This window comes from Carlito syrichta, unplaced genomic scaffold (genome assembly GCF_000164805.1).
Source record: "Carlito syrichta isolate Samal-C Ts95f unplaced genomic scaffold, Tarsius_syrichta-2.0.1 Scaffold305668, whole genome shotgun sequence".
NCBI classification, from domain to species: domain Eukaryota; kingdom Metazoa; phylum Chordata; class Mammalia; order Primates; family Tarsiidae; genus Carlito; species Carlito syrichta.
The window spans coordinates 318,450-342,939 of record NW_007249764.1 but is presented as its reverse complement, the minus strand read 5'-3'; the positions used below and the strand labels follow the sequence as shown (position 1 = coordinate 342,939).

Here is a 24,490-nt window from a genome sequence, read left to right as displayed (position 1 = left end):
AAAAAAAAAAAAAAGTATTGATTGATAGTATTTTCAGATTCCATTGGTGAATGGTGTACACTCACCCACTATATGTCAATTTCAAGCTACCAACATGCTTAACAATCAACTAGCAAAATTCCTGCAAATTTAACATTTGGTTTTACAAGCCAGGATGAGGCAGCTTCAGCACATCACTGAAAACATACACTAGGAGAAAATGAGTGACAGAAAGAAAGAAAAAAAGAAAGATGGCTTAGAAAGTATGAGGGGGAGATTAATGCAAAGTAGACAATAAGAGAGAAGTAGGCAGGTAAAACAAGATCTTAACTAGCCGAGAGAAAGATCTGAGGTATTTTGAGGAAACTTAATTCACTTTGAACTACAAGTCAAACCAATGTTTGGAAATGCCTATCCCACTTTGGAATCTTACTCAAAATGATTGCCCTTGACATTTGATAAATTTTGAATTCTGGGGGTCCCCTTGAGAGGTTACCAAGCAGATTCCAAACCCTGATAGTGAGATAGTTTCTGGGAGGAAAAGAAGCACACATCTGCTTCTTTCCACCATAAGATGTTTTATATCCTAGTCTTATGTCTTTTCATAACATAATGCGGTGCAATTTCCGGTGCCGGAGTAGGGGCCTCTGTTAATGGCAACTTTGAACCCCTTTCATTCTCATTTAATTTTTGTGTCACCTTCTGCTTTACTCCACAGAGTGCCATTTACATTTTTTTTTTCCAGTAAATTAAAATTAATTTTGTGTTGACAGTTTTAAGGATGGCTTCAAGTCACAGAGTGCAGCAAGAGTTAGTTTGGTAAAGGTAGAGATGGAACCTGCCTGTTTGATTCCTTTGTCCACTTGACTGAGGCAAGTAAATATAACCCGAGCCACCCCATTCATGAGTTTACTTTGAACAAAAACACTTTTTTTCCCACTTTTGTTGAAAGATGAAACAGCCTGGGCAAAATCTTAGGATGTGTCATTTGACACCAATGACAAAGTACTGACCCAAACCACAGACTAACCCAAAGGGTAGCCAAGCTCAAGATTTTCACGCAGCATATTTTTTTTGTAGTTGTTGGAAGTGTATACTTTCTCCAGAGAAGCCTTAAATAAACACCTGTATTCCATTAGATATAATGCACACATTTATTTATTTAAACTTACGGTCTAGCCAACAGCTTCAAGTCAGGAACACACAAATTGTCTTCTCCACAGTCCACCAGGATGTGAGCCTGTGTTGTGCAAACATGCATCAGAAACAATCTGGGAAAAATGGAATCGCATCCTTTTTCTTGAAAATTATGAACGATGCCACAAATGAAACCAAAGCTTGCATTTCACTATGACGATTCTACCCAGTTCTGTATTCTACGTTGTGTGGTGACCTCCCCAAATAGACTGGTTTACATGTTAGCCCAATTCCAATGCATTCTGAAATGTCTGTAAAAAAAATGTTATTCTGGCAATGTTTTGAGGATTACAGGCTGTATTGCTTCCATTACAGACACATTTTGAACAAATTAAATCTTGGTTGCACAAGAGGAAGGGCTTCTGAAAAACACAATGATGCAGTGTTTCAGGAAACATGGCAGGAAAAACTCCCAAATGTTACATGTCTGTGTGCAGGAATAAAAACAAAAGGCCCTGGCTTCTGTCTTAAGGCCATGGGAACAACACTCCCCCAGAGCTTGCTTGAGAAAAATGCCATCAAAGCCCTCCCAGGACCTACCTGTTCACTTACAACATTTTCCCTGTAGTAGTTCAGTATCGGTTTCACTTCCAGGCCTTCTTTAAAGGTGGATTCATCCAAACTGTAATTCAAACTAATGTTGATTGGAGATAATTTATCTCGGAATTCAGTTTCATCCTAGGGAAGATAATCAGAAACTCAAGAGAGGGTCCGTGAAATAGCTGCAAGATGTCAGTGTTTGAAAGGCAGGGAATGCTGGACCATACTCAATGAAAGTGAATGATGAAACAATTATCTTTCAGCAGACTTAGATACTCTCTGATTTATGTAGTATATGGTAGCCAGCATAATTAATATATGTTCAGTGATGAAATCACTTAGAGCTATGGCTTCATTGAAATATGTTTCTGGAGGCAATCTTTGGGTACTCCAGAACTTCAGTGATTCACACGGTATCGGTCAAGTTGCAAAGTAAAAAAATACGCTTATTTACCATAAGTGTCACAAAAGCCATAAGAATTTGAATTTTTGTTTTCATGAGGCTGCCGGGATTTATGAGTCTCTTGGGCCCAGAGGAAGAAAACATTTTGATTCCCTTTCTCTCTTGTCATCTTTTTAAAGCCTTGCTTGCGTGAACTCCAAAACACCTTCAGTACATTGGAAAGAAACAGAACTCCTCTTGGGGGGAGGGGTCAGTTCCAAGCAGCAGGCACTACGCAAGCAGACTGCACGCTACCCTTCAGCTGTGTGCCATCATAAGATGCATAATAAGATACAAAAGGTCATCATAAGATGCATAATTAGACACAAGGCCATAAGAAAAAGCAAGGTCATGGAGACAACTTTTCATTCTCAAATGTGCTATGAACCTGTGGTCTTTCTTGGGGTTTTCCTTGCTATGTCCCTTAAAGGAGGAGAGAAAAAGATGACAAATTATTACAACCTCACAACTGGCAAAGTGAAGGTGGTTAATTGTCATAAATATTTTGGCTTTTCAAATTTCATGGTAGGGTTTGGAGTCAGTGTAAAAATGCATTACATTAAAAAGATAATTATAAACTATTTTAAATAAAAGTTTTGAATCCCTTAATGTTTTCCTGAGTTGGCTTTAGAATGCACATTGATAAAATCTAACAAGACATACTCACATAGGATAATAATTCAAATAAATTGTGTTGAACTTTTATGTTTTTTGGGGAGGAGGAGGTTAGAAATGAAAACCCTCTGAGTTGAGTGCCATTACAAAGATTTTGTTCAACACAAAAGGAAGACTTAGAAATTCACAGCAACACATCGTTAGGTTAGTTGACGTCAGGGTCAAGAAGAGAGTGTTTGACCTTAAAATAAAGTTTCCTGCTATGAAAATAAAAATAGACACATGGGGATCTATGCAGACAAACATGATGATGAAATGGAGAAAAACGGTTGGAATTTGGATATGAATGTCAGAGGACAGAAAAGTTGTTTCTGGAACACTTACTCGAAGGTAAACAAGAAAGTCCTGGCACTGGAGGAATTTCTGCCGCTTTATCAAAAGAGGGAAGACTCGATGGGACTGATGATTATCAAGGAAGAGTGTTCGTTTAATGGCTCCTTTTTGTTTCAGGGAATCTAATTGCACCTCAGCCATCAGGGCTAAATGACAGAAATAAAGTAAACATAATTAGGAGAGAAAAAGTATTCAATTTACCAGTGCTCTATCAGAAAGATGACTTACTGTTTCAAGTTGTTTATTCAGGAAACATAGTTTTTTCATAGTTGAGATCAAACATGACACATAGGCTGAAAAAATTTTATAGACGACTCTCCAGACTAAAATTGTTTTGCAATGGTTTTACACAAATTGCCATTCTGCTCTTCATTATACTATAGATAATAGTATATCCAGTCATTGGAGTGATATTTTTGTAGAAGGTTCCATATACGTAATAGAAACTTTTTTAAAGGACTCTTTTTAAAAGTTTTATATTGTCTTTGCGGACACATGGTTACTGTTCAATTTTCTTAGTATAGTATAGGAGTGTAAAAATGAAAACATGCTCACCTATTGTGTTTGAAATGCTCTGGCCTGCTACAGATGCACATACGCTTAAAGAAAAGCTATGGAAAAAATAGTCAATAATGTATTGGTTAATTAAGTTTTGAAAATGAAGTTGAAATCTTCTTTGACCTTATCTCAGATAAAACGAACCTACCATTTTACCTTCTATTCTTCTAATTATACACACACATATATACACACACACATACAAAGGGGGGACCCCCAAAAACCCCAGAATTTATTTATTTAAAAATAATGTATTTATTCTTACATGTTTAAACTTCAGTCACCTTCAAAATACTCTCCATTTGATGTAATACACCTAATGAGACTTTTTCCACTGCTCACAACAGTTTTTGAACTCATCAAGTTGGATGCCTTTGAGTGCTGCTGTCATTTATTGTTTCACCTCTTCCACATTGACAAAATGTTTCTCTTTGAGGACTTTTATCAGCAAGGGAAACCAAAAAAAAAACCAAAAAAAAGCTGCTCAGGGTGAGATTGGGTGAATAGGGAGGGTGAGGCATGGGTGAGGCATGGCATGGACCATGTCATTTTTGGTCAAAAACTGCTGAACATTCAGTGTGGTGTAGGCAGGTGTGCTCATAAATTGCCCATCATGAAATGAGCAAATGCGTTGAAAGAATGTCTACAAAAAAAAAAAATTTACTGAAGCTGAATGTAGTCTCTCCCAATGCTAGCTGGCACGCTGATGCCAATAGGTTTATAGAATACTTACCTAGCGGGGGAGGTCTAAACTCCAAGGGGCTTGCCCTCCAAAAAATAATTCTGTTTTTTGGGGTGGGATCCCTTCATACATACATACATTTTTCACCCCAGTCAACACTATTCAATTATTATTGCATAGAAGATAATACTTGAAAATATTACAAGAGATTTAATCCATTGATCAATTCATCAGTTACTTGCTGCCTTCATCCAATAAATACAATACACGTGGGTATCTTCCATGTGCCCAGGATGGAAGCATTAGGTAGCACAGCAAGAGCATAGCTAGAGGCAAGCCTGGAGGTCAGTCCAAACATGGCCCCATCTGAGAAGCCTAAAGACATTAGTGTGGTTGGAGCCCTGAGCAGGATGCGAAGTCATAGGAGGCAAGGCTGGCTTGGTGGATTGGTGGGGAACAGGGAAAGTCATACTAAGGAGCGTGGATTTAATCCAAGAAGCCTGGAGCGCCATGGTATGCTTAACTCAAATCACCCACTCTTCTTGGAAGGAGATGGAACTTGGTGGAAATTTGCTAGAGGTGGAATAAGGCTGGAGGTAGAAAGGCCAGAAGAGGGAGGGGAGAAAGAAAGAAAACACGTAACTCAAGTTACTGTCTCTAGCTAGGCGGGCATGATCTATAAAAACAATAAAGAGGGGACAGATGCCCATAAGAGACATTTTATAGCTTTGCCTTGAACGCGCCATAACCACAATCAAGGGAAATGTCTGTATTGGCTTGTAGGATGGCCTGCACTTGGCTCTGGTCTGTGACCATGAAAGGAATGGGAAATGGAAGATTATGTCTGCCTGACTTAGTTGAATGAATGTGTTCACCTCTCTCCTGAAAAATTCCAAGCCTTAACAGCCAGCATTAGATGGGGCCTTTTCATATTTCTAAGAAAATACTTAAGTATGATTTAATGACAGTCTTACAATTTTTACTAGTAAAATACCACAGTATGATTTGAATATTTCTATAGAATTCAAAAGAAATAAATAATCCCTAATCATACTTTAATTATGTGTCAGCTTCCTGTGTCAAACATAATGAAAAAGTGTCACATCTGGGATTCATCTATCTACTGTGACCTCAGTCAATGTCTTCCCTCAGGGTAAATAATTTGCCACATACCATTAAGCCAAAAGTTTCCTGAAATGTCTATGCTATTACAAGTGTTTATACCACTTCCCCAGAGAAATCTCAAGTCCAACCCATTTCTACTTCAATTAGAATTATTCAAGAAAGACAAATAGTTAATCACATCTTTAAATGTTGTAGTAAGTCTGGCTTTCAAAATTGAAATTTTTCCTGTGTCCAACTTTTTTTGGAAGTAATTGGCTATGTGTTAAAATCATCTATTGGTCTGTATTTATCATTACACTGTATAGACTTTTATAAGATAAATTCCTATTATAATGAAATTATCAAGATATATAAATTGAAATCATTTTATATACAGCATTTTAAACACAAACAATTCAATAGCAATAAGATTTCTAAAAAAGGAATACATTAAAGCTATGAAAGTGAATATTACTCCCTTTTTGTGAAAAAGTATTTGGTTGATAAATGATGTCATCAGTTGATGGGTTACTCTGGATTTATGAATTATATGTCAGTGTAAGAAATATATTTCTTTCTTAGTTCCCCTGTTCTGTTACCTCGATCTCATTACCAACTGGATGACTTTATCTTTTTTTCATACAAGTTTAATATAACCACTTCAACTTAACTGAATTGTGTGAATTATTGATAATAGCACTCTAACCGAAACCTACCAGTATATAGCTATCTTTAGCAGAAAGAGTTTGTCAAGTCATAACTTTTCAAGCACAATATTCTTATCTTTAAAGAAAAATCTCAAAAATTAGTGGATTGACATATTCATTCTAAATTTAGAAAAACATGTATATTATATTATAGATAAACACACACATCATGCATTATATATACCATAGAATTAGGTCCATTTGCAGGTCTTCATCTAATTATAAAGCACACTTGGGTCATCAGGAAAAGCTGTGAAATCTTATCAAATTAGAATTGAAATTTCAAACTTGAATTTACAGTCATATTCAATACGGCCTATTAATCTGAATAGGTCTGATTAGAACAACAACAACAAACAAACATAAAATCAACCACTAAAATTTTTACCAGTAAAACCATAAAATCAAATGAAACTATTTGAGAATGGTGCTTCTAATATGGTTAGAAGGCAGGGCAATATACCACATGATCCTTCTTCTAAGACTAGTCCCAACCCGAGCATAGTTGGAACAACGATTTTGTGATGTGACAGTGCTCATAGCTATATATGATGAAGACACAACGAGATAAACGTGAAACATGATTTCAAGGTACAAAACAATTCCTTTTTCATTCTTGTCAATTCAATCCTATCTCAACAATAGCAAATATCAGAGTTGACAAAAAGTCCCTTATGTCTGGAAAGTATTTTTTCAGGTTTCACAAGTGAGTAGTTACTGACCGTCACATTTTTAAAGTGAAAATTTTCACTAAAGAGTTTTTCTTTTTCTAATTGGTTAGTAACCAAATATATTAATATTTACTGAGTTTTTTTCCTTCTAGAAATGCCAACAGAAGAGACTTTATAAAACCACACAGCTGTTTGAAAGACACAGAAATCCACACTGATGGAAGTAAAGAACTATTTGCCAATTAGAGTTTACATAATAGTTTTCAGATGTACAATACAGGGTTCTCTCAAACACAGATAAAAAATAAGAGCAAAGAAAATCAACAGAGGCCTTTCCATCACTTGGAAAAATTAAGCTCAATTCCTAAAATAAAAAAGAAAAGAATCAGAGAAACTGTTAACTTGCCATCTTCTGATAACTCTGAGGTACCATTTAAAACTTTTGCATGTGAAGACAAAGCATCTTTCAGAAAATGTATGCAGTAGAATCAAAGAAGTAATTGTAAAAGGATATATTACACATTTGTCCACATAACAGATTGCATTTTATCTTCCTATGATTTAATACAACAAGAAAATGGCTTGTGAAAAGAAAGACATTTTCTCGTTAAAAAGTAATATTCTTTCCACAAAAACAAACAGATCCCCTAATCTCCACTTCAATCTTATAAAAAATATCCATAAATGAAAATCCTTGGGAAAAAAAGTGTTTCATTCACGACAACAACATTTTAAATCAGAGTGTGCCACATGTACTGACAAGAATTTAGTCTAGAAGTTCATTCCATTCTGAAGGTGTGAACATGAGTCTATTTGGGAGAAATACTAAGTTTTCATACTCATGAGCAAGTAGCAGGTCTCAGTTCATTTACTGTTCATTTAATCCTGCCAGGGTAAGGATAAATACTAGCTGTTTCACATATTTTCTCAGATCAGGTTTTCATTATACTATTTTATGGTTTTAAACCATTTTAAAATGTGCCCAGGGCACTTTCCAAACCTTCAAAAGCAGTTAAAGGAGGACATCCCCTCCCCCCACCCCTCCACTCCCCAGTTCCCTGAAATAGTATGTTTTTCAAAGAATTCTTCAGGGTCCTCCTTACTCCCCACCCTCCACCCTCAAAAGCTTTGATGCCAGTATGAACTCCTGCCATAAGGCCATCAACAACACACTAAAACTGGCTGCTGATAACTTCTTTGGGTCAAGACTGGTTTGTTCTGCAATTCTGACATTCTCAGGAACCGAGCATACTGTCTGAGTTAGAACACATTCCCTGGAAAATAAAGGCAAGTCTCAAGTTCTCCAAGGATTTGTTGATTTCAGAGAATAGACCCTGATGGCATTATCCAACATGATGACTTCTGACCCTTGAGGTCCCACATGTTGGGAAACAAAGTGGCATTTTCTTGAACTGTCTTATAATCAAGTACCATCTTATTCCCCTTCAGGTGATTGACAGAATTCAGAAGAAACACTTCCAGAAACTGTATCAACCAACTTCTGAAAGTCCAGGCAAAGAAATAATTCTACAGATATTCTAGTGATGAGATCATGGCCATAAAAGTACAATTGAAGGCACAAAAATCTCAATTTTTGTAAACGTTTACCTTCTGTCCAGTGGTACGTGTTGTTATAAAACTAACATCTGTTGTCAGCACGGGAAACTGAGTAATTTAACCCAAACTTGATATTTTTTAAAAGGGACATTATATATGTCTGAAAAGTGATAACTATAAGCCTACACAAATGCAGGAATCTAGGTATTTTGTTATATTTTTAGTTTGGTTAATGTTTATTTTAGTATGCCAGAAATCTAAAAACGATCTCCAAGATTTGTTTTACTGGGAATTTTCCCAAGCATTTTTCTGCTTCTCATCTCACCTAGAACCCGTAGATTAGAGAAGTAGCCTTCCTACAACAAGTCGGTAGCCAAAGATCAGCATCATGCCACAGATCTTTCAAAAGATGAACTCCTTGCTGCTCAAACTTGGTCCCCAGACCAGCAGCATCAGCACCCTCTTGGAGTTTTTCCAGAAGTGCAAAATCCCAGGCTCTGCCCCAGACTTTCTGAACCCAAATCTGCATTTTCCACAAGATACCCAGATGATGTGAATTCACATTAGAGTTTGAGACACACTGGACTAACTCACCACGCTGCAGATGTCATAGAGTCTGGGAGCTGGCAGGTTTTATTTTCAAGATTGATGATCATTGGGTGCAGCAGCAGTCGGGCATCCACCGTCACAACTGGTCTCGCTCTGCAGGGAGGCAGCAGAGAGTGGGTTTCAATAAACCATGTGGCCGGGCTCGGTGGCTCAGCCTGTAATCCCGCGCCTTTGGGAGGCTGAGGTGAGTGGATTGCCTGAGCCCACGGGTTCGAGACCCGCCTGGGCAGGCGAGACCTCATCTCTACAATAAATCAAAAAATTAGCTGGGCGTGGTAGTGCGCGCCTGTAGTTCCAGCTACTTGGAAGGCTGAGGCGGAAGGATCGCTGGAGCCCAGCAGGACGAGGCTGCGGTGGCCGGGAGCGGCCACTGCACTCCAGTCTGGACAACACAGTGAGACTCCAATTCAAAAAATAAATAAATAAATAAACCATGTGAGCCACAGGGAGACGTCCACTTCACTGCAAACACAACTCCCCTTCTAGATACCTTCACCAACGTTCCCAGCCTTTGCACAAATAATTTTGCTCCCTGCATGACCAGGTGGGCACCACCCTCAACTAACTAACTCTAAATACATCTGGAAACATACAAACACAAATAAAGAATGCTGTGGGTCCATCAAGCCCAGTTGCATTCACAAATGCGCTTTTTTAAAAAAAATTTTTTATGTTAAATGTGCTTTCTTTAATGGGGCAGGTTTCTGGTAATGTGGCAATATTGCCGTGAAATACTACTCTGCAATGGGTTGGCTATGTCCATATTTGATGAAATGCATTATCTTATAGCCACACGTGTCTGTAAGTACTTGAATTTTGCAAATGTTGCTGTTTCCTTGACTGATAATTTTTTATTTCAACTCTAGCTTTAATGCTGTAGCCAAGCTTTGTAGATTTAGCTTGAGCACATGAAGGTGGGTTTCCAGAATAATTCTATACTTCACCCAGAACAGTGGTTCTCAATTCCTCACCGCACAGTATAATCACCCAAGGAGCTTTAAAACAAATTCTATGGCCCAGGCTCCACCACAGACCAAGTGAACCAGAACTTCTGGGGTAAGGACCAGACACTGGAATGCTAAACAAACTCTCCAGGTGATTCTAATATGCAGCCAAATTTGAGGAGAGAGGGCCGGATATAAACTAATTCCAGCCACCCAGATGAGGATAATAAAATGAGAGTAAATCATGGGGGAAGAAAGTGGAACAATTTTTAAAGCTTGGTTCCAAGATATGGTAGATGGGAGCCACAGTCTCCAAATGACAGGGAGAAATAACAACATGTTGGGAAAGTTGTTCCCCCACAGAAGGAGGGCTGTGTCTTGCAGGCAGAATGTTGTTTAGGGTACTGCTTTAAACAACTTAAACAGTGAGGCCCCCTGGGGTTTTTCCTAAGTTCCTCTGCTACTTATCTGCACTTTGTTACATAATTTTATTTTCAATATTAGCTACAGTCCTTGGAAAGTCAGATGATAAAATATGGTCACCACAAACCCAAGTGCTACATTTCAGATTCTGAGAGTTTCAACTGACCAATTCTCTAGTATCTGAAAGAGATACTAGGCATGGCTGGTAGAACTCAGCCCTTTTGGAGTTTATCTTGGGACTGACGAAAATCTTACCTAACCTTAGCATCTTTCTGGAGGTTGATGAGGTTAGTATTACATGGCTGTACACCCAGGTAAGCTCTGGGCCATTTGCTTTGACATCTGACCTAGTAATGTCTTGAATTCCTATAAATATATATACTTTTGAGTCAGGGTCTCACTCTGTCGCCCAGGTTGGGGTGCAGTGGCACGATTATGGCTCCCCACAGCCTCAAACTCCTGGGCTCAAGCGATCCTTCCATCCCAGCTTCCTGGCACATGCCACCACACCCAGCTAATTAACATATATATATATATATATATATATATATATATAAATAAAATAATAATAATAATTATTATTATTTGTAAAGATGAGGGCTCACTATGTTGTCTAGGCTGGTCTTGAACTCCTGGGCTCAAGTAATCCTTCTGCCTCGTGCTCCCAAAGTGCTGGGGTTATAGGTGTGAGCCACCACACCTGGCCAAATTCCTATAAATTTTTTTTGAGAAAAGAACTTAAGGACTTTGAGCACCAAAGTTACTGTTCTGTGTAGTTCATATACAAATTCTCACTGAATCCTTTTAACAAATGTAATGTTATAAAGTATTGCTATCTTCCTTTTACAGATGAAAAATCTGAAGCTCAGAAAGTCATAGTCATAGGAAAGTCAAGATTATAAATCAGTGAGTGTACAGAATGGTCAGGCTTTGAATCCATAGCTGCTATATTTGAACTGTTTTCAATACTTGCTTTTGGAGACTACCAATTTCTGGTATGTTCTGTTCCCTAACTTAGCGTCCAGTTTGATTATAGAAGCTAGGACAAGTAGTAATGTTCTTCCAGTCTGCATCCCTTATTTCTAAGTGGGCATTTCAACACATTTTCAAAGCAAAAAATAAATCGAATACAGTCACATCTAAAAAGTGGGTCATTTTATGAGATCTGCTGAGTTTTATATCTGATTTAACTTTCACGTCATGTTTGTAGGGTCTAGAAGTTTGGTAAAAGGATAAAAATACAAAGACGGCAAAAAAGTTTAAAAACTGAGAGCAAAAAATACCTCCAGACTTTAAAAGACATATCAAAATATTCTCTAGAATACGCAGTTAAAATAAGGCAAAACTAACAACAAAAAGAAAATGAAGAATACTTGCATACCACCAACCACATACCTGTAAACAGCAACCTTTCCTGTTCCGAATGCACCTACAATCAAATCTAAAAAAGACAAAAAGACAAAACATATGCACAGCTCTTTTTATTTTTAATAATTTTTTTTGAGATAGGATCTCACTTTGTTGCCCAAGCTGAAGTGCAGTGACTTGACCACACTCACTGCAGCCTCCCAATGCTCAGGCTGTCTCAGCCTCCTGAGTTGCTGGGACTATAGGTATGAGCCATCATACCTGGCTAATTAAAAAAAAAATTTTTTTTTTAGAGACGAGGTCTTGTTGTTGCCTAGGCTGGTCTTAAACCCTTGGCTTTAAGTGATCCTCCTGCCTCAGCCTCCCAAAGTGCTGAGATTATAGGCGTGAACCACCATACCTGGGTAATTTGATTTATTTATTTTTTTTGTAGAAATAGGATCTTGCTATATTGCCCAGGCTGGTCTCAAACTTCTGACCTCAAGTGATCCTCCTGCTTTGGCCTCCAAAGACAAGCACAATCTTATAGAAATAATTTATTAAGCTCATAATCGTAAGTAGCACATGCTCTCAATCTGTAAGTGCTGATTGTAGGATGAGAACCACAAAAATAAGAAGATCACATCAAACTTTTCTTAAGGGAGTTGGAAAGGATATCGGAGCATCACATCAACTTGATATGACATGTCCATCAGTAAATCTCATACTCTTCTGCATTTAGGAAGGCCAACTTTCTAGAAACTCAAAGTGACACCATTTTCCCCATCCTCCACACTTAAGGCACACATCCCAAGGAAAGGAAAAGGGGGGGAGGGGCATGTGCTTAGTGTCTACTAGGTAACAGGCTCATTATACAAATTGTCTTATCATTTCCTCATCAGACGAAACCCCGTTGCGAAAGATTATTGACCCAGAAGTGGGACTATTTATTTATTTATATTTATTAATTTATATAGAGTTGTGGCATACAAGTGAGAGTTTTCTACATAAATAATTTGCATGCAGATAAAGTCTGGGTTTCTAGCTGGCCCTCTCTCTTCCCCTGAAAGTAGGTGCTCAGGTGTTCAGTGTGTTGTCACCTTCCCTCCTCCCTCCTCCCACCCTTCCTCTCTCCCCTAGCCATGTCCACGGTCTGCTGATCCCACCCTTGTACTCATGTGACCAGTGATCAGGGCTTGCCTGTGAGTGAGAACATACCATTATCATAACCTTACATAACAGTAACCACAACAATAATGAGTGGCACATTGAACACTTTCTCTTTGCCAGGAATTCTTCTAAAGGATTTACTTGAATTGGTTCCTAACATAAAGTTAGGATGTCTCTATTCTGAGCACAAGTTTGCAAATGAGCAGACTGAGACTTAAGTAGCCTAAATTATAAATTTTCTACCGTCCACACAACTAAGTAAATGGTGGAGCTGGTTACAGAGATGGAGCAACCTTAGCCTAGTTAAGGGGGAATGCTCACAACTGCTCAATGATTAGTCAAACTATCAGCTTTACTTAATCTAATTTACAATGGTTATTCCTGGTGAAAGCAATAAAACACAAAAGAAAATGAAAACAGCTATGTCTGCAGAAAAAATTCCGTGTAAGAAAACCGGGCCGAGTGTGATGAATCACACCTGAAATCCTAGCATTCTGGGAGGCCGAGGCGAGAGAATTGCTTGAGCCCAGGGGTTCAACACCAGCTTGGGCGACATTAGCCAGACCTCGTCTCTACAAAAAAAATCATAATTAAAAAAAAAAAAAAAGCCAAGTGTGGTGGTGTGTGCCTATAGTTCCAGCTACTCGGAGGGCTAATGTTGAAGGATTAACTGAGCCCAGGAGGTCAAGGCTGTGGTGAGCCATGATCGTGCCACTATACTCCAGTCTGGGCAACAGAGTAAGACAACTGGACTTGGTAGAAGCAGGGACCACAGAAGAAAACTTACAATAATTAAAACTCTGATTGGTTAATTCTAGTAGAATAGAAGTGAAAGTAGAAAACAACGAAAACAAAACCCAAACCAGGGAAGAATCCTATTTGGTCATTCTATACGGAAAACTAATGAAGGAATTAAACTGGTGCCATGGAGTTCCCACAGAACATCTATTTATAGCCATACATACCTTGGGCACTCACCTTTCCCCATACATGCCAATGGAGGCAGACTGTGAGCACTTATAATTATTTTCCCAAGGGCCTAGTGTCCCTGGGAACAGCTCTCAGCAAGTTATTCTTTTTCAAAGGAACTGGACGTTAAGTAGCCAAACATTCTTATCAGGCAAGTGGGACAACTGAGGCCTGTTTTCTGACTTCCTACTTTGCCGAGATAACCAGACCCTTGGTTGCTCACACTGGCAAGTGATAATCTTTACTGCATCCGTCTTCTTCATGTCTCTCTTCTGTACTCCCTTACCAGTATTTCTTGGGAATCATTTTTCAAATAAGCTGCTTGCTTTCTAATCTTTGTCTTAATGTCTACACTAGGACAGCTCAACCTAAGACACTATAATCCTTGCTAAAATTTTTGTTTTTGTTTTTGTTTTTTAAAAATGGCCTCAACCATCCTTGGGATCAAAACCATAATCAGATGTCTTATTGATATAGAATCAGATTCAGATGATATTCTTGGCATTTGACCCCAAAGCTCCATATTTAAAAAGATGTGTATGCTAATGTTCAAATAAGTCAAATAAGGTCATCTAAAGAGCTCCATATTAGTGAAATTAAAGAGCACATTAAGAAAAGGGCTACAATTTGGCCAACTGTGGTTTGTGGAATAAAACATTCTTTTCCAACGGTTTAAATCTTTGAAGCCAGAGGTCAACATTTCAAAGTCTACTGATTTTAAAAATTATAATGATAAATTATATCAGACTTTAAACTTTTCCAACTATTTTCACATGTATTCTTATTCTGTCTGTAAAATTTGCCTCTCCAAGTGTGTCAGTGCATTTTTGCTATGTCAGAGAAAAAAGAGCTACTGACTTGAAGAAACATGAACTCTGTTCTTCTCGGGTAATTACAAACTCCAATATTTAGACAAGTGTAACACAGGTGGCTCTGGCCTGAATCCATATCTGTTGACATGACACCAGATAGAAGAGGTCTGCTAGAAAAATCGATTCAAGAGGAATTATGTGCTTTGTTCTTAGCTCCAAATAAGGTGAAGTATTTATATAACAAGATTGGACATTTAATAAATAACAGATGAATTTTAAGAGTTGACTTTTTGGAAATGGCAAAGAAAATAAGACTGTAAGCCCTTCCAGGGTAGGAATCCTTAGGTTTGCACGTCCTAAAATCCTCATGGAATGGTACAGTTTGGAATAAATGAAGAAAGAAATCATTTTTGCATCTAGGGTACCAGGCACAGTACCAGATACAGCACAGAGACTTCATAAATGCCTGATTAAAGAGGAGGATGAGTTAAAATGTGATAACATGCTCAAGATGAGAGAGATGAAGAAATGAGATAATTAAGACAGGCTAATGTTAACCATAGTGAAATTCCACTGAACTTTTGCATGTATGCTTGGGTTCACACACACACACACACACACACACACACACACACACACACACACACACACATGTTCTAGATACTAGAAGGTAATAGGTTCCATCCCAGTCAGATCATCATTATAGGTGAGAATTTGAGAGATATCTTCTTAATGGTAATGAGGCATAAGTTTTTCCTTTAGAAAATGTAATTCCAAGGACAATACAGGAATTCATATGGAAACATAAACAACCACGAATAGCTAAAACAATTCTCAGGAAAAAACAAACAAACAAAAAACAAAACAGGAGGCATCATGCTCCCAGACATTAAAGTTCATTATAAAGCTACAATAATCAAAACAGTCTGGTACTGGTACAAGAACAGACATATAGACCAATGGAACAGGATCGAGGTTCCAGAAACAAAACCTCAATTTCTCAACCAACTCATCTTTGATAAAACCTTCACCATCAACCACTGGGGAGAGGAGAACCTATTCAGTAAATGGTGCTGGGAAAACTGCTGACCACATGCAGGAGATTAAAACAAGACCTCTACCTATGACCATACACAAAAATCAAATCTAAATGGATCAAAGACCTAAACATAATACCCCAAACTATAAGAAAACATAGGAGATACCCTTATGGAAATTGGAACTGGCAACTAATTCCTGATCAAATCCACACGTGCCCATGCCATAAGAGACAAGACAGACAAGTGGAGCCTCATCAAACTGACAAGCTTCTGCAAAGCCAAAGAAACCATTGACAGAGTAGGGAGACAGCCCATAGAATAGGAAAAAATATTTGCCAACTGTATATCTGACAAAGGCCCAACATCTAGGATCTGTAAGGAACTCAAATTTGCCAAAAAGAAAAAAAACAGCCCCGCTACAAAGTTGGCAAAAGATACAAATAGACACTTCTCAAAAGAAGGCATACGAGCAGCCAACAGCTCATGAAAAAAGTGCTCAGCCTCACTAGTTATCAAATAAATGCACATTAAAACCACACTGAGATCCCACCTAACTCCAGGCAGGATGCCCATCATCAATAACTCAAAAAACAACAGATGCTGGAGAGGCTGCAGGGAACAGGGTACATTTCTACACTATTGGTGGGAGTGTAAATTAGTACAGCCTCTGAGGAAAACAGTGTGAGAGGAACTCAAATCACTTTATGAAAAAGATACTTGCGCACGCATGTTTATTGCAGCATTAATTGCAATAGTGAAAACATGGAACCAACGGTGCTGTGCATCGAAAGAGGACCGGATAAAAAAAAATGTGGTACATATACACGACAGAATATTATGCAGCCATAAAGAAGAACAAAATTATAAACTTCGCAGCAACTTGGATGGACTTAGAGGTTGTAATACTGAGTGATCTATCACAGAAACAAAGGACTGAGTATCATATGTTCTCACTCATAAACGGACCTTGAATAATATCGTAATACTATAAGGAAAGGATTGGCAGTAGTGGGAAACTGCCAGGGAAGGGATGGAGTGATAGTAGTGGGAAACTGCCTGGGGGTAGGGGGGACACACCTTATCAACAAGTGTATCTGCATAATGAACATTTGTATGCCTAACCCTGTATTGTACCCCACATCTTTAAAATATAAAAATTATTTAAAAAGAAAATGTAATTCCAGTGCCTTAGGCTGGGAATTTTCCTATTCTGGAAAAATAAAATAACTGGCAAAATAGGCCACAATTTTCTTCATGAGAGGGTAGCCATAGTTATTCAGAGGCCAAAAAAACAGTCATCTGCCACAAAAGTATGTTTGTTTTTTTGAGACACCACCTTGGTAGTATGCCTGCTGGGAAGAGCCGGAAGCAATTATACCCAGGACCTTAAAATTGTCAGATATCTCTAGGGGAGGAGAATTGATTTGCTGGTTTGTGTTTTGAACCAATTTCTCTCTCCAAAGTATGTGGTTGGTTTTGATAAGCACTACGTCATTTCCATATGTGTACACACATATAGATATTTGTGTGCGTGTACAGTGTATATGTTATACGAATATGTGTTCTATTTTTATATACATATGTTTACATGACTTATGTTGAGGGGTGTGTGTGTATTTGTATGTGCATGTGAGATAATATTTAAATAATACTCAGAAATAATACTTCAAAAATATTGCATAAATCCGTGCTTAGGAATTTAAGTGATAATCTGGAGACAAAGTGATTTTGGTGCTGATATTTGAATTCATAACTAGGTGAACTTTTTTCTCCCTGAATTTGAGATAACAGGTCTTATATCATTATCCGATGTTGACTTTTCTTTCTATAAAAACTTCTTGAGGGCAGATTCTGAAAACAAACAAATGGAAAACTTGGCCTTTCTCTATACATAGACATTTGGCTGGTTTTCTGGAAGAAATAAATGGCCACTAAAATTGGTTCTTTCTCCTCAATCAAAAAATGTTCTCAAAGTGCTGGAGGCCTTTGTTATTGCCTCACATCGTCTGAGAAACACCGTTTATTTTCCTTTTGGCTTTTGATGGAACAACTGAGTACTTTTAAGGATGCAAAAAGGGGACATTAGCATGAATGCAGGATCAGTTAGCAAGAAAACAAAATAACCCTAAAATGTGAGGTCATAGGAAATGTACTACACCTATGCTTCGCATTTTATTTCTTGCAAGTTGTTAGTTTTAAATGAGGACAAAGAAAAGAGCCAAAACTTTAAAGTGGTGCTTGGACTGCAGAGTCTGATTTCACTAACCTAGAAAGAAGATTTTAAAGTTGGGAGAAGTTCTATTTGAAAACATCAGCTTTGTTTTGAATGTGGATTTGAGGTTTGGGTTAGGTGGGCAGGGTAGAGGGAGGAGAGGGAGAGTGGAAATTTCCTAGGGAAGAGGCAGGCAGAAGGAGAAGATAAGAAGAGATGACAGGATTAGATTAAAGAAGCAGCCAGGCATGGTGGTGACAGCACCAGTAGTCCCAGCTACTTGGGAGGCTGAGGCAGGATAATTGCTCGAGGTCAGAAATTCGAGGCTGCAGTGAGCTCTGATTGTATCACTGTGCTCCAGCCCAGGCAATGTAGCAAGACCCCATCTCTTAAAATAAACAACAAAAAATCACCCAGGGGCATTTTGTGGGACAATTCTGATCATCCAATCACTTACATTTCTTAGGTTGTCACCATCTTCATGTTACCTTCTTCTGACCTCTCCTTCTCTCATCTTGCTGAGAAACATACTAATATTGCAGTCTGCTGCTGAAAATGCCATCAGACACCTCCTTTTTTATTTGGAATTTAAAATCATTTACTATTTTAGAATAATTCTGGGCAATGAGAATTGCCATTAAAACTTCCAAATAAATGAGAAACATGGGAATGTAAACCTAACAGTTGTATGAATAGATTATGATTTATCAAAGGAAAGGCCTCCTTAACCATGACCAGAAAATGTGGGAATCAGAAAGGAATTATAAAATGTTAATTTCTTTAGCAAAAATAATGTGAACAAGGTTGAAAAAAGAAATGAAAGAAACAAGGGAGAATGCTTATAATGTATATGTCTGTATGCTCGATCAAATGTTAGTATTTTTCAATGCTTAGAAGAATGAGACCTAGCAAAAAAAGAATGTTAATAATTATTCTGCCTAATCTGTTACAAGTTCATACAAATTAATAAAACTATAAACGCACTAATAAAAAGATTATAAATAGGTAATTCGCATAAAAATAAATACCTATGAACTATAAATATATGAAAATATGTTCAATTTTGCTAGTCATAAAAAAATACAAATAAGAGGAACAATGAAGTCTCATTTTAAACCTTCCAAACTGGAAAAGATAAGAAGACTATTACTAAGCACTGTTGGGTATAGAGCAAAGAACCAAGAACACATATGCTCTGTCTGTGGGAGTAAAAATTGGCCTAAGTGTTGTGGAAGGCAGTTTGTTGATAGATATAACAATGTGTACCTTTGATCTAGCATTTGTACTTCTAGGAATTTATCCTGAGGATATAGTGGACAATTGTGCAAAGATGCATCAAACACAAGCCAACATTCTAACCATTTTAAATACAATCGCCTCCTTTAATTGTTACAACAAGCTCATGAGGAAGATACTTTTATTATCCCTACTTTAAAATGATGAAAAGCCTGGCGTGGTGGCTCACGTCTACAATCCCAGTACTTTGGCAGGTCAACGTAGGAAGATTACCTGAGACCAGGAGTTTGAGACCAGCCTGGGCAACATGGCAGGACCTTGTCTCTACAAGAAATCAAAAAATTAGCTGGGCACGGTGGTGCACACCTGTAGTCCCAGCTACTCAGAAGGCTGAGGTAGAGGGATTGCTTGAGCCCAGCAGGTCGAGGCTGCAGTAGCTGTGATTGTACCCACTGTCCTCCAGCTTCGGCGAAAGAGTGAGACCCCCAACTCAAAAAAAAAAAAAAAAAAAAGTACAGAGAGTCTAGATACAGTAAGTAGCAAAACCTAGTTTTAAACTTAGGCAATTTGGTTGCTGAGTTTACACTGTGACTTTTTAAAACCACATTGCCTCCTGGGAGCATATCTACATGCTTTTTTTCTCTCTTCAAAAATTTTTCAAAATCAAGGTATATTTTACTACAGTAAATTTCATCCTTTTTAGTATACAGACCCAAGAACTTTGATAAACACACCCAGTCCTGTAACCACTACCGTAGTGAAGATAGAGAACAGTTCCAGCATCCCCAAATGTCCCTAATGACATTTTGTAGTCACGCATGACATGAGTCCTAGCCCCCGGAATCCCTGAACCTGTCTTCCAGAATGTCATATAAATGGAGTCGGACAGCATGTTGGGTCTAACTTCTTTCACTCAGCTTAGTGCATTTCAGATTCATCCACGATGTTGCATGTTCTGGTAGTTCATCTGTTTTGACTGCTGGCTATCATTCCACTGCGAGGATGGCCCATAGGCTATTTATCTATCCCTGGTTAAGGGACCTCGGAGTTGTTTCCAGTTTTTGCAAAGTCACGATAAACATTGTGTACAGGTGTTTGTGTATTTATAGGCCAGTTTTAACGTGTACATTGTTGCTCATTGAAGCTTTCTAAAATGATTGAAGTCTTCTTTTAAATGCAGAGTAGTATGTCAAGTGGAAAATTACTGAGTGGAGGGGGAAAATTAGGATTCTAAATTCCAGTTCACTTTGCCATTGGCTTCTGAATGACCTTGGACAAGTCACCCTTCATTGCCAAATCTTTCTCCAGATGAGAAAACCAAGAGCTTAGTAGCATTTGTTGGGGTCAGATGACTGCACTCTGTAAGCGCAGAGGTACAACCAAGACTCTCCTTTGCCTCTTGATTCTACTTTGCTCCTACATATAGAGTCCTCATGCCTGCCTTCAGAGGCAGCCAGTCTTAGAGGACCTCAGCCCATTTGCCTCCATGGCTCATCTCCACAACCCTGGCTCCTTGACATGTCATTAACATTGTCATGACTCTTGGCTCACAGAATCTCCTCCGGGAACTGTCCATCTCTTCTCAGGCCCCATCCTGTCAAACCTCTTCCCAAACACTTTCATACAGTGATGCTATTGAGAGAAATGACAGGATTCGAGGTAATGTGTATAATGGTGGGTTATAGATGGCAGAAACTCTGGCAGTTTCCACTTGGAGGTGGGTTATGAAACAGGCCTCTATGTCTGGCACTGTGAAAACAGTTCATGTCTGTGGGAAGCAGGCATTTAGATAAGCCTCCTTGAATCTGGCAAATGTGTTCATCTAAAAATAGACAGAGGTTGCCTTTCTTTCTTGTTTTTTTATTGCAACATGCAAAATATTACTGAGAAGAAGATTATGAGTTGAGGAAGAAATGTTTGAAGAAAAAGCACAATTTTCATCCCCAAAAGTAATAATCCTAACAATCTGTCTGAAACGCTTCCAAATGAACTTTGAAGAAAAGCATTTATGAGTTGGAGTGTGGTATTAGATTGCAACATTCTAATTTACTAAGGGTTTATTTTCCTTTAAAAAAAACCCCACAAAAAATAAGAGCAAAATATCAAACGATGAGTCTGCCTTATGAAAATAGTTTTCTGTACATTATTAGCAACCTGCAGCTGCAAGAGTGATCCCTTCCCCTGCAATTGTTTGATGCTCCACTTAATGCAGATGAAGGCATTGAACACCACTGTTGTTATGGCCACACTGATACACAAGATGTGTGCTGTCTAGTCTGTTGCTAAAACTTCTAGAGAAAATTTGTGTCTCCAGGAATTTCTCCAGGACCAGTGTCATTTATAAGTGGATGCCTGTTGAGAAGGATTTCAGTCCCCAGAAGAGTCTGACAACTCACATGACACATCCCTCACATCCTGGCTGATGGATAAATTCCTGTGATTAAGACCTTATGGGACCATATACAGCTGCTAAGCGTTTTAGGCTCAATTTTGCCCCTCCCCAGGACCTCAGAACATGGCTATATTAGGGGATAGGATCTTTTAAAAGGTAATTAATTTGAAATGAGGTCATACAGGCAGGCCCTAATCTAATAGGACTGGTGTCCTTATAAGAAGAGGAAATTAGGACACAAACATGCATGGAAGACCACGCGTAGACATAGGGAGAAGGCACTCATCTACAAGCCAAGGAGAGAGGCGTTCAAAGATAACAACCCTGCTGACCCTTGGGTCTTGGACTTCTAGCCTACAGAACTCTGAGGAGATAAGTTGCTGTTGTTAGAGCCACCTGGTCTGTGATAATTTGTTAGGGCAGCCCGAGCAAACTAACACACAAATTGATGGAGTTCAAGGGAAGTGGGAGAAGGGAAGACCATTTACCCTGGTGGTTTCCCATACTGAGCACCCTCATTCAACTCTTTATGGAAACCTCACCATGAGCCAACTCCTGCCCTAACCTCCCAAGATTCAACAGGGGGACAGAAAACAGACACTCCCCTGCCCTGTGGCTGCACAGAACCTATCAGTCAACTCACCATGGTGGCTTGTTAAAAACACAGAAGAGGACTTGCTGAACTAAAGTCCCTGGGCAGGACATGTTTTCCTGGATTACTCACATCCTGATGAGGATAAGGTCCTTAGATCATTCTCCATCACGTGTTTGAGAAAAGGAAATAGCATTAATTTCTGCAACTGGTATGCAGCAGCTCTTAGGAACAGAAAGGAAAGGAAAGGAAAGGAAAGGAAGGGACGACGAGAGGGGCTGCGTGTCCCCAGAATGAGCCTTCTTTGCTTCACAATTTCATCTGTGGTCTGGCTGGACAGCTAGCTCCCTGGTTTACACTTCCTGTCTCATGAACTTCTCTTATGGTTGATAGTTTTTAGGTAACCAGCTATTTTTTTTTTTGGTTGGAATCTCACTCTGTCACCCAGGCTGGAGTACGGTGGCACCATCATGGCTCACCGCAGCCTTGAATTTACTTCCTGAGTAGCTGGTTAATTTTTTAAAGTTATTTGTAGACACAAAGTCTCGCTGTGTTGCCCAGGCTTGTCTCCAACTCCTACGCTCAAGCAATCCTCCTGCCTCAGCCTCCTGAAGTGCTGAGATTATAGGCATGAGCCACTATGCCTGACTGGTAATCAGCTATTAATGTCATCATGGAAAAATGTCAGTAAGAAAATCTAAAATGATTATCATACAGAAAGAGCGTCACACGAACAATGTTGGCAAATAGGAAGGACTGAAGAGGATTTTGTTGCTGTGTTAATGATTTTGAAAATCTCCCATCTATCATCTCATAGGCAGTTTAGACAGAGATTCCCTGACTTACCACAACATGGCTCCAATCTGGGTCTGTGGCAAAGAACTTGGACATCAGCCTTAGAGCTTGTTTTCATTCCTCCAATCTCTATTTGACCAGTGGTATTTAAAATAAGAAAAATCGAAGTGCTCAAGATTATGGATATCCTAAACACCCTGACTTGATCATTACACATTCCATGCAAGTATCAAACTATGTGCCCCATAAATACATACAAATGTTATGTACTGATAAAAAAATTTTAAAACTTAAACAAAAGAACACTTGACTGCGCAGAGTACTTCACAGTTTGCAAATGGCCTCCACAATAATCCTGAGTGGTAGGGGAGGGTATGATCACTTTTCTTTTGTGACTGGATACGCTGAGGTTGAGAAGTGTAAGCTTGGCCAGGGCTGCAAAGCTAGTAAGAAAGGAATATCTGGACTCTGACTCCGACTCTGGGCTCTTTCCATCACGCTGGCTACTGGCTTTCCTGCTCTTGCAGCTTGAGTAGCAACTGGCATTCAAATACCCCATGAAGGCAGAACTAGGGTCAAGGGTAGAATGCTTGCTAAAACCAAGTCTGCCACTTTGAGTTGGAGCCTCCTGGGATCCCAGGATAGGGATACAATGCTTATTTTTAAGGGCATCAGCAACTCCACCTGTATTTCCATTCTCATTCTGCTCAGGTGTAAAACAGTTGACTGGATGTAAGTAGACCTGGAAGGCAGTAGTGGGTTAAAGAGAAGTGAGAGTGACAGTTTCTATGCAAAGGTATGCAGCAAGGAGGAAGTGGGTTTGCTTTTATTTATGCATTCATATTCATTCATTCAATCAATCGTTGACTTATTCACTTAACAAATATTGACCAGGTGCCTTTTGTGCCAGTCAATGCCTCCTGAATTAGGATCCCCAAAGTGAGCAAAACCAGATCCAGTCCCAGCTTCAGCGAATACAGTGACTAGTCTAGTGGGGCAGAAGAGACATTTATCAACAAACTACACACATGCATAATTTCCATCTGAGAAAATGGTTTTCAGGGGAAGGACAACGGTCAGGGAAGCCTTCCTGAGGAAGTGACATTTGACCTGAGTTTCTAAGTGGGAAGTGAACTCCTGGGAAAATGGCCAGAATACACAAAGACTTTGAGGCAGAAGGGACGCATCAAGCGAATGACATGAAAATATGGCTTTTCATTTGCATATTAATAAATTTAAAATGATGTCTAGAAAGAACATGCAGAGGGAAGGCAGACATAATGTGAGGTTCTAAGCACAGGAGAAATTTACTCCAACTAATTCATACTCCACTTCTCAACCCCCATTTTTTTTCTTTTGAGTTGGAGTCTCACTCTGTCACCCAGACTAGAGTGCAGTGGCCGCTCCCAGCCATGGCAGCCTCGACCTGCTGGGCTCCAGCGAGCCTTCCGCCTCAGCCTTCCGAGTAGCTGGAATTACAGGTGCGCGCTACCATGCCTGGCTA

At 39.0% G+C, this 24,490-nt stretch overlaps 1 protein-coding gene across 1 annotated transcript in view; it reads right to left on the bottom strand.

Annotated features, from left to right (window-relative positions):
* ITGA8 (integrin subunit alpha 8) overlaps positions 1-24,490 on the bottom strand; it is a gene marked incomplete at its 5' end in the record, with an annotated part of 204,220 nt that overhangs the window by 81,764 nt on the left and 97,966 nt on the right. Inside the window, 6 exons of the mRNA XM_021714558.1 lie at positions 1,152-1,219; positions 1,717-1,854; positions 3,158-3,312; positions 3,722-3,777; positions 9,040-9,147; positions 11,817-11,862. Coding sequence (XP_021570233.1) covers positions 1,152-1,219; positions 1,717-1,854; positions 3,158-3,312; positions 3,722-3,777; positions 9,040-9,147; positions 11,817-11,862 — 571 coding nt within the window. The remainder of the gene's footprint in view (positions 1-1,151; positions 1,220-1,716; positions 1,855-3,157; positions 3,313-3,721; positions 3,778-9,039; positions 9,148-11,816; positions 11,863-24,490) is intronic.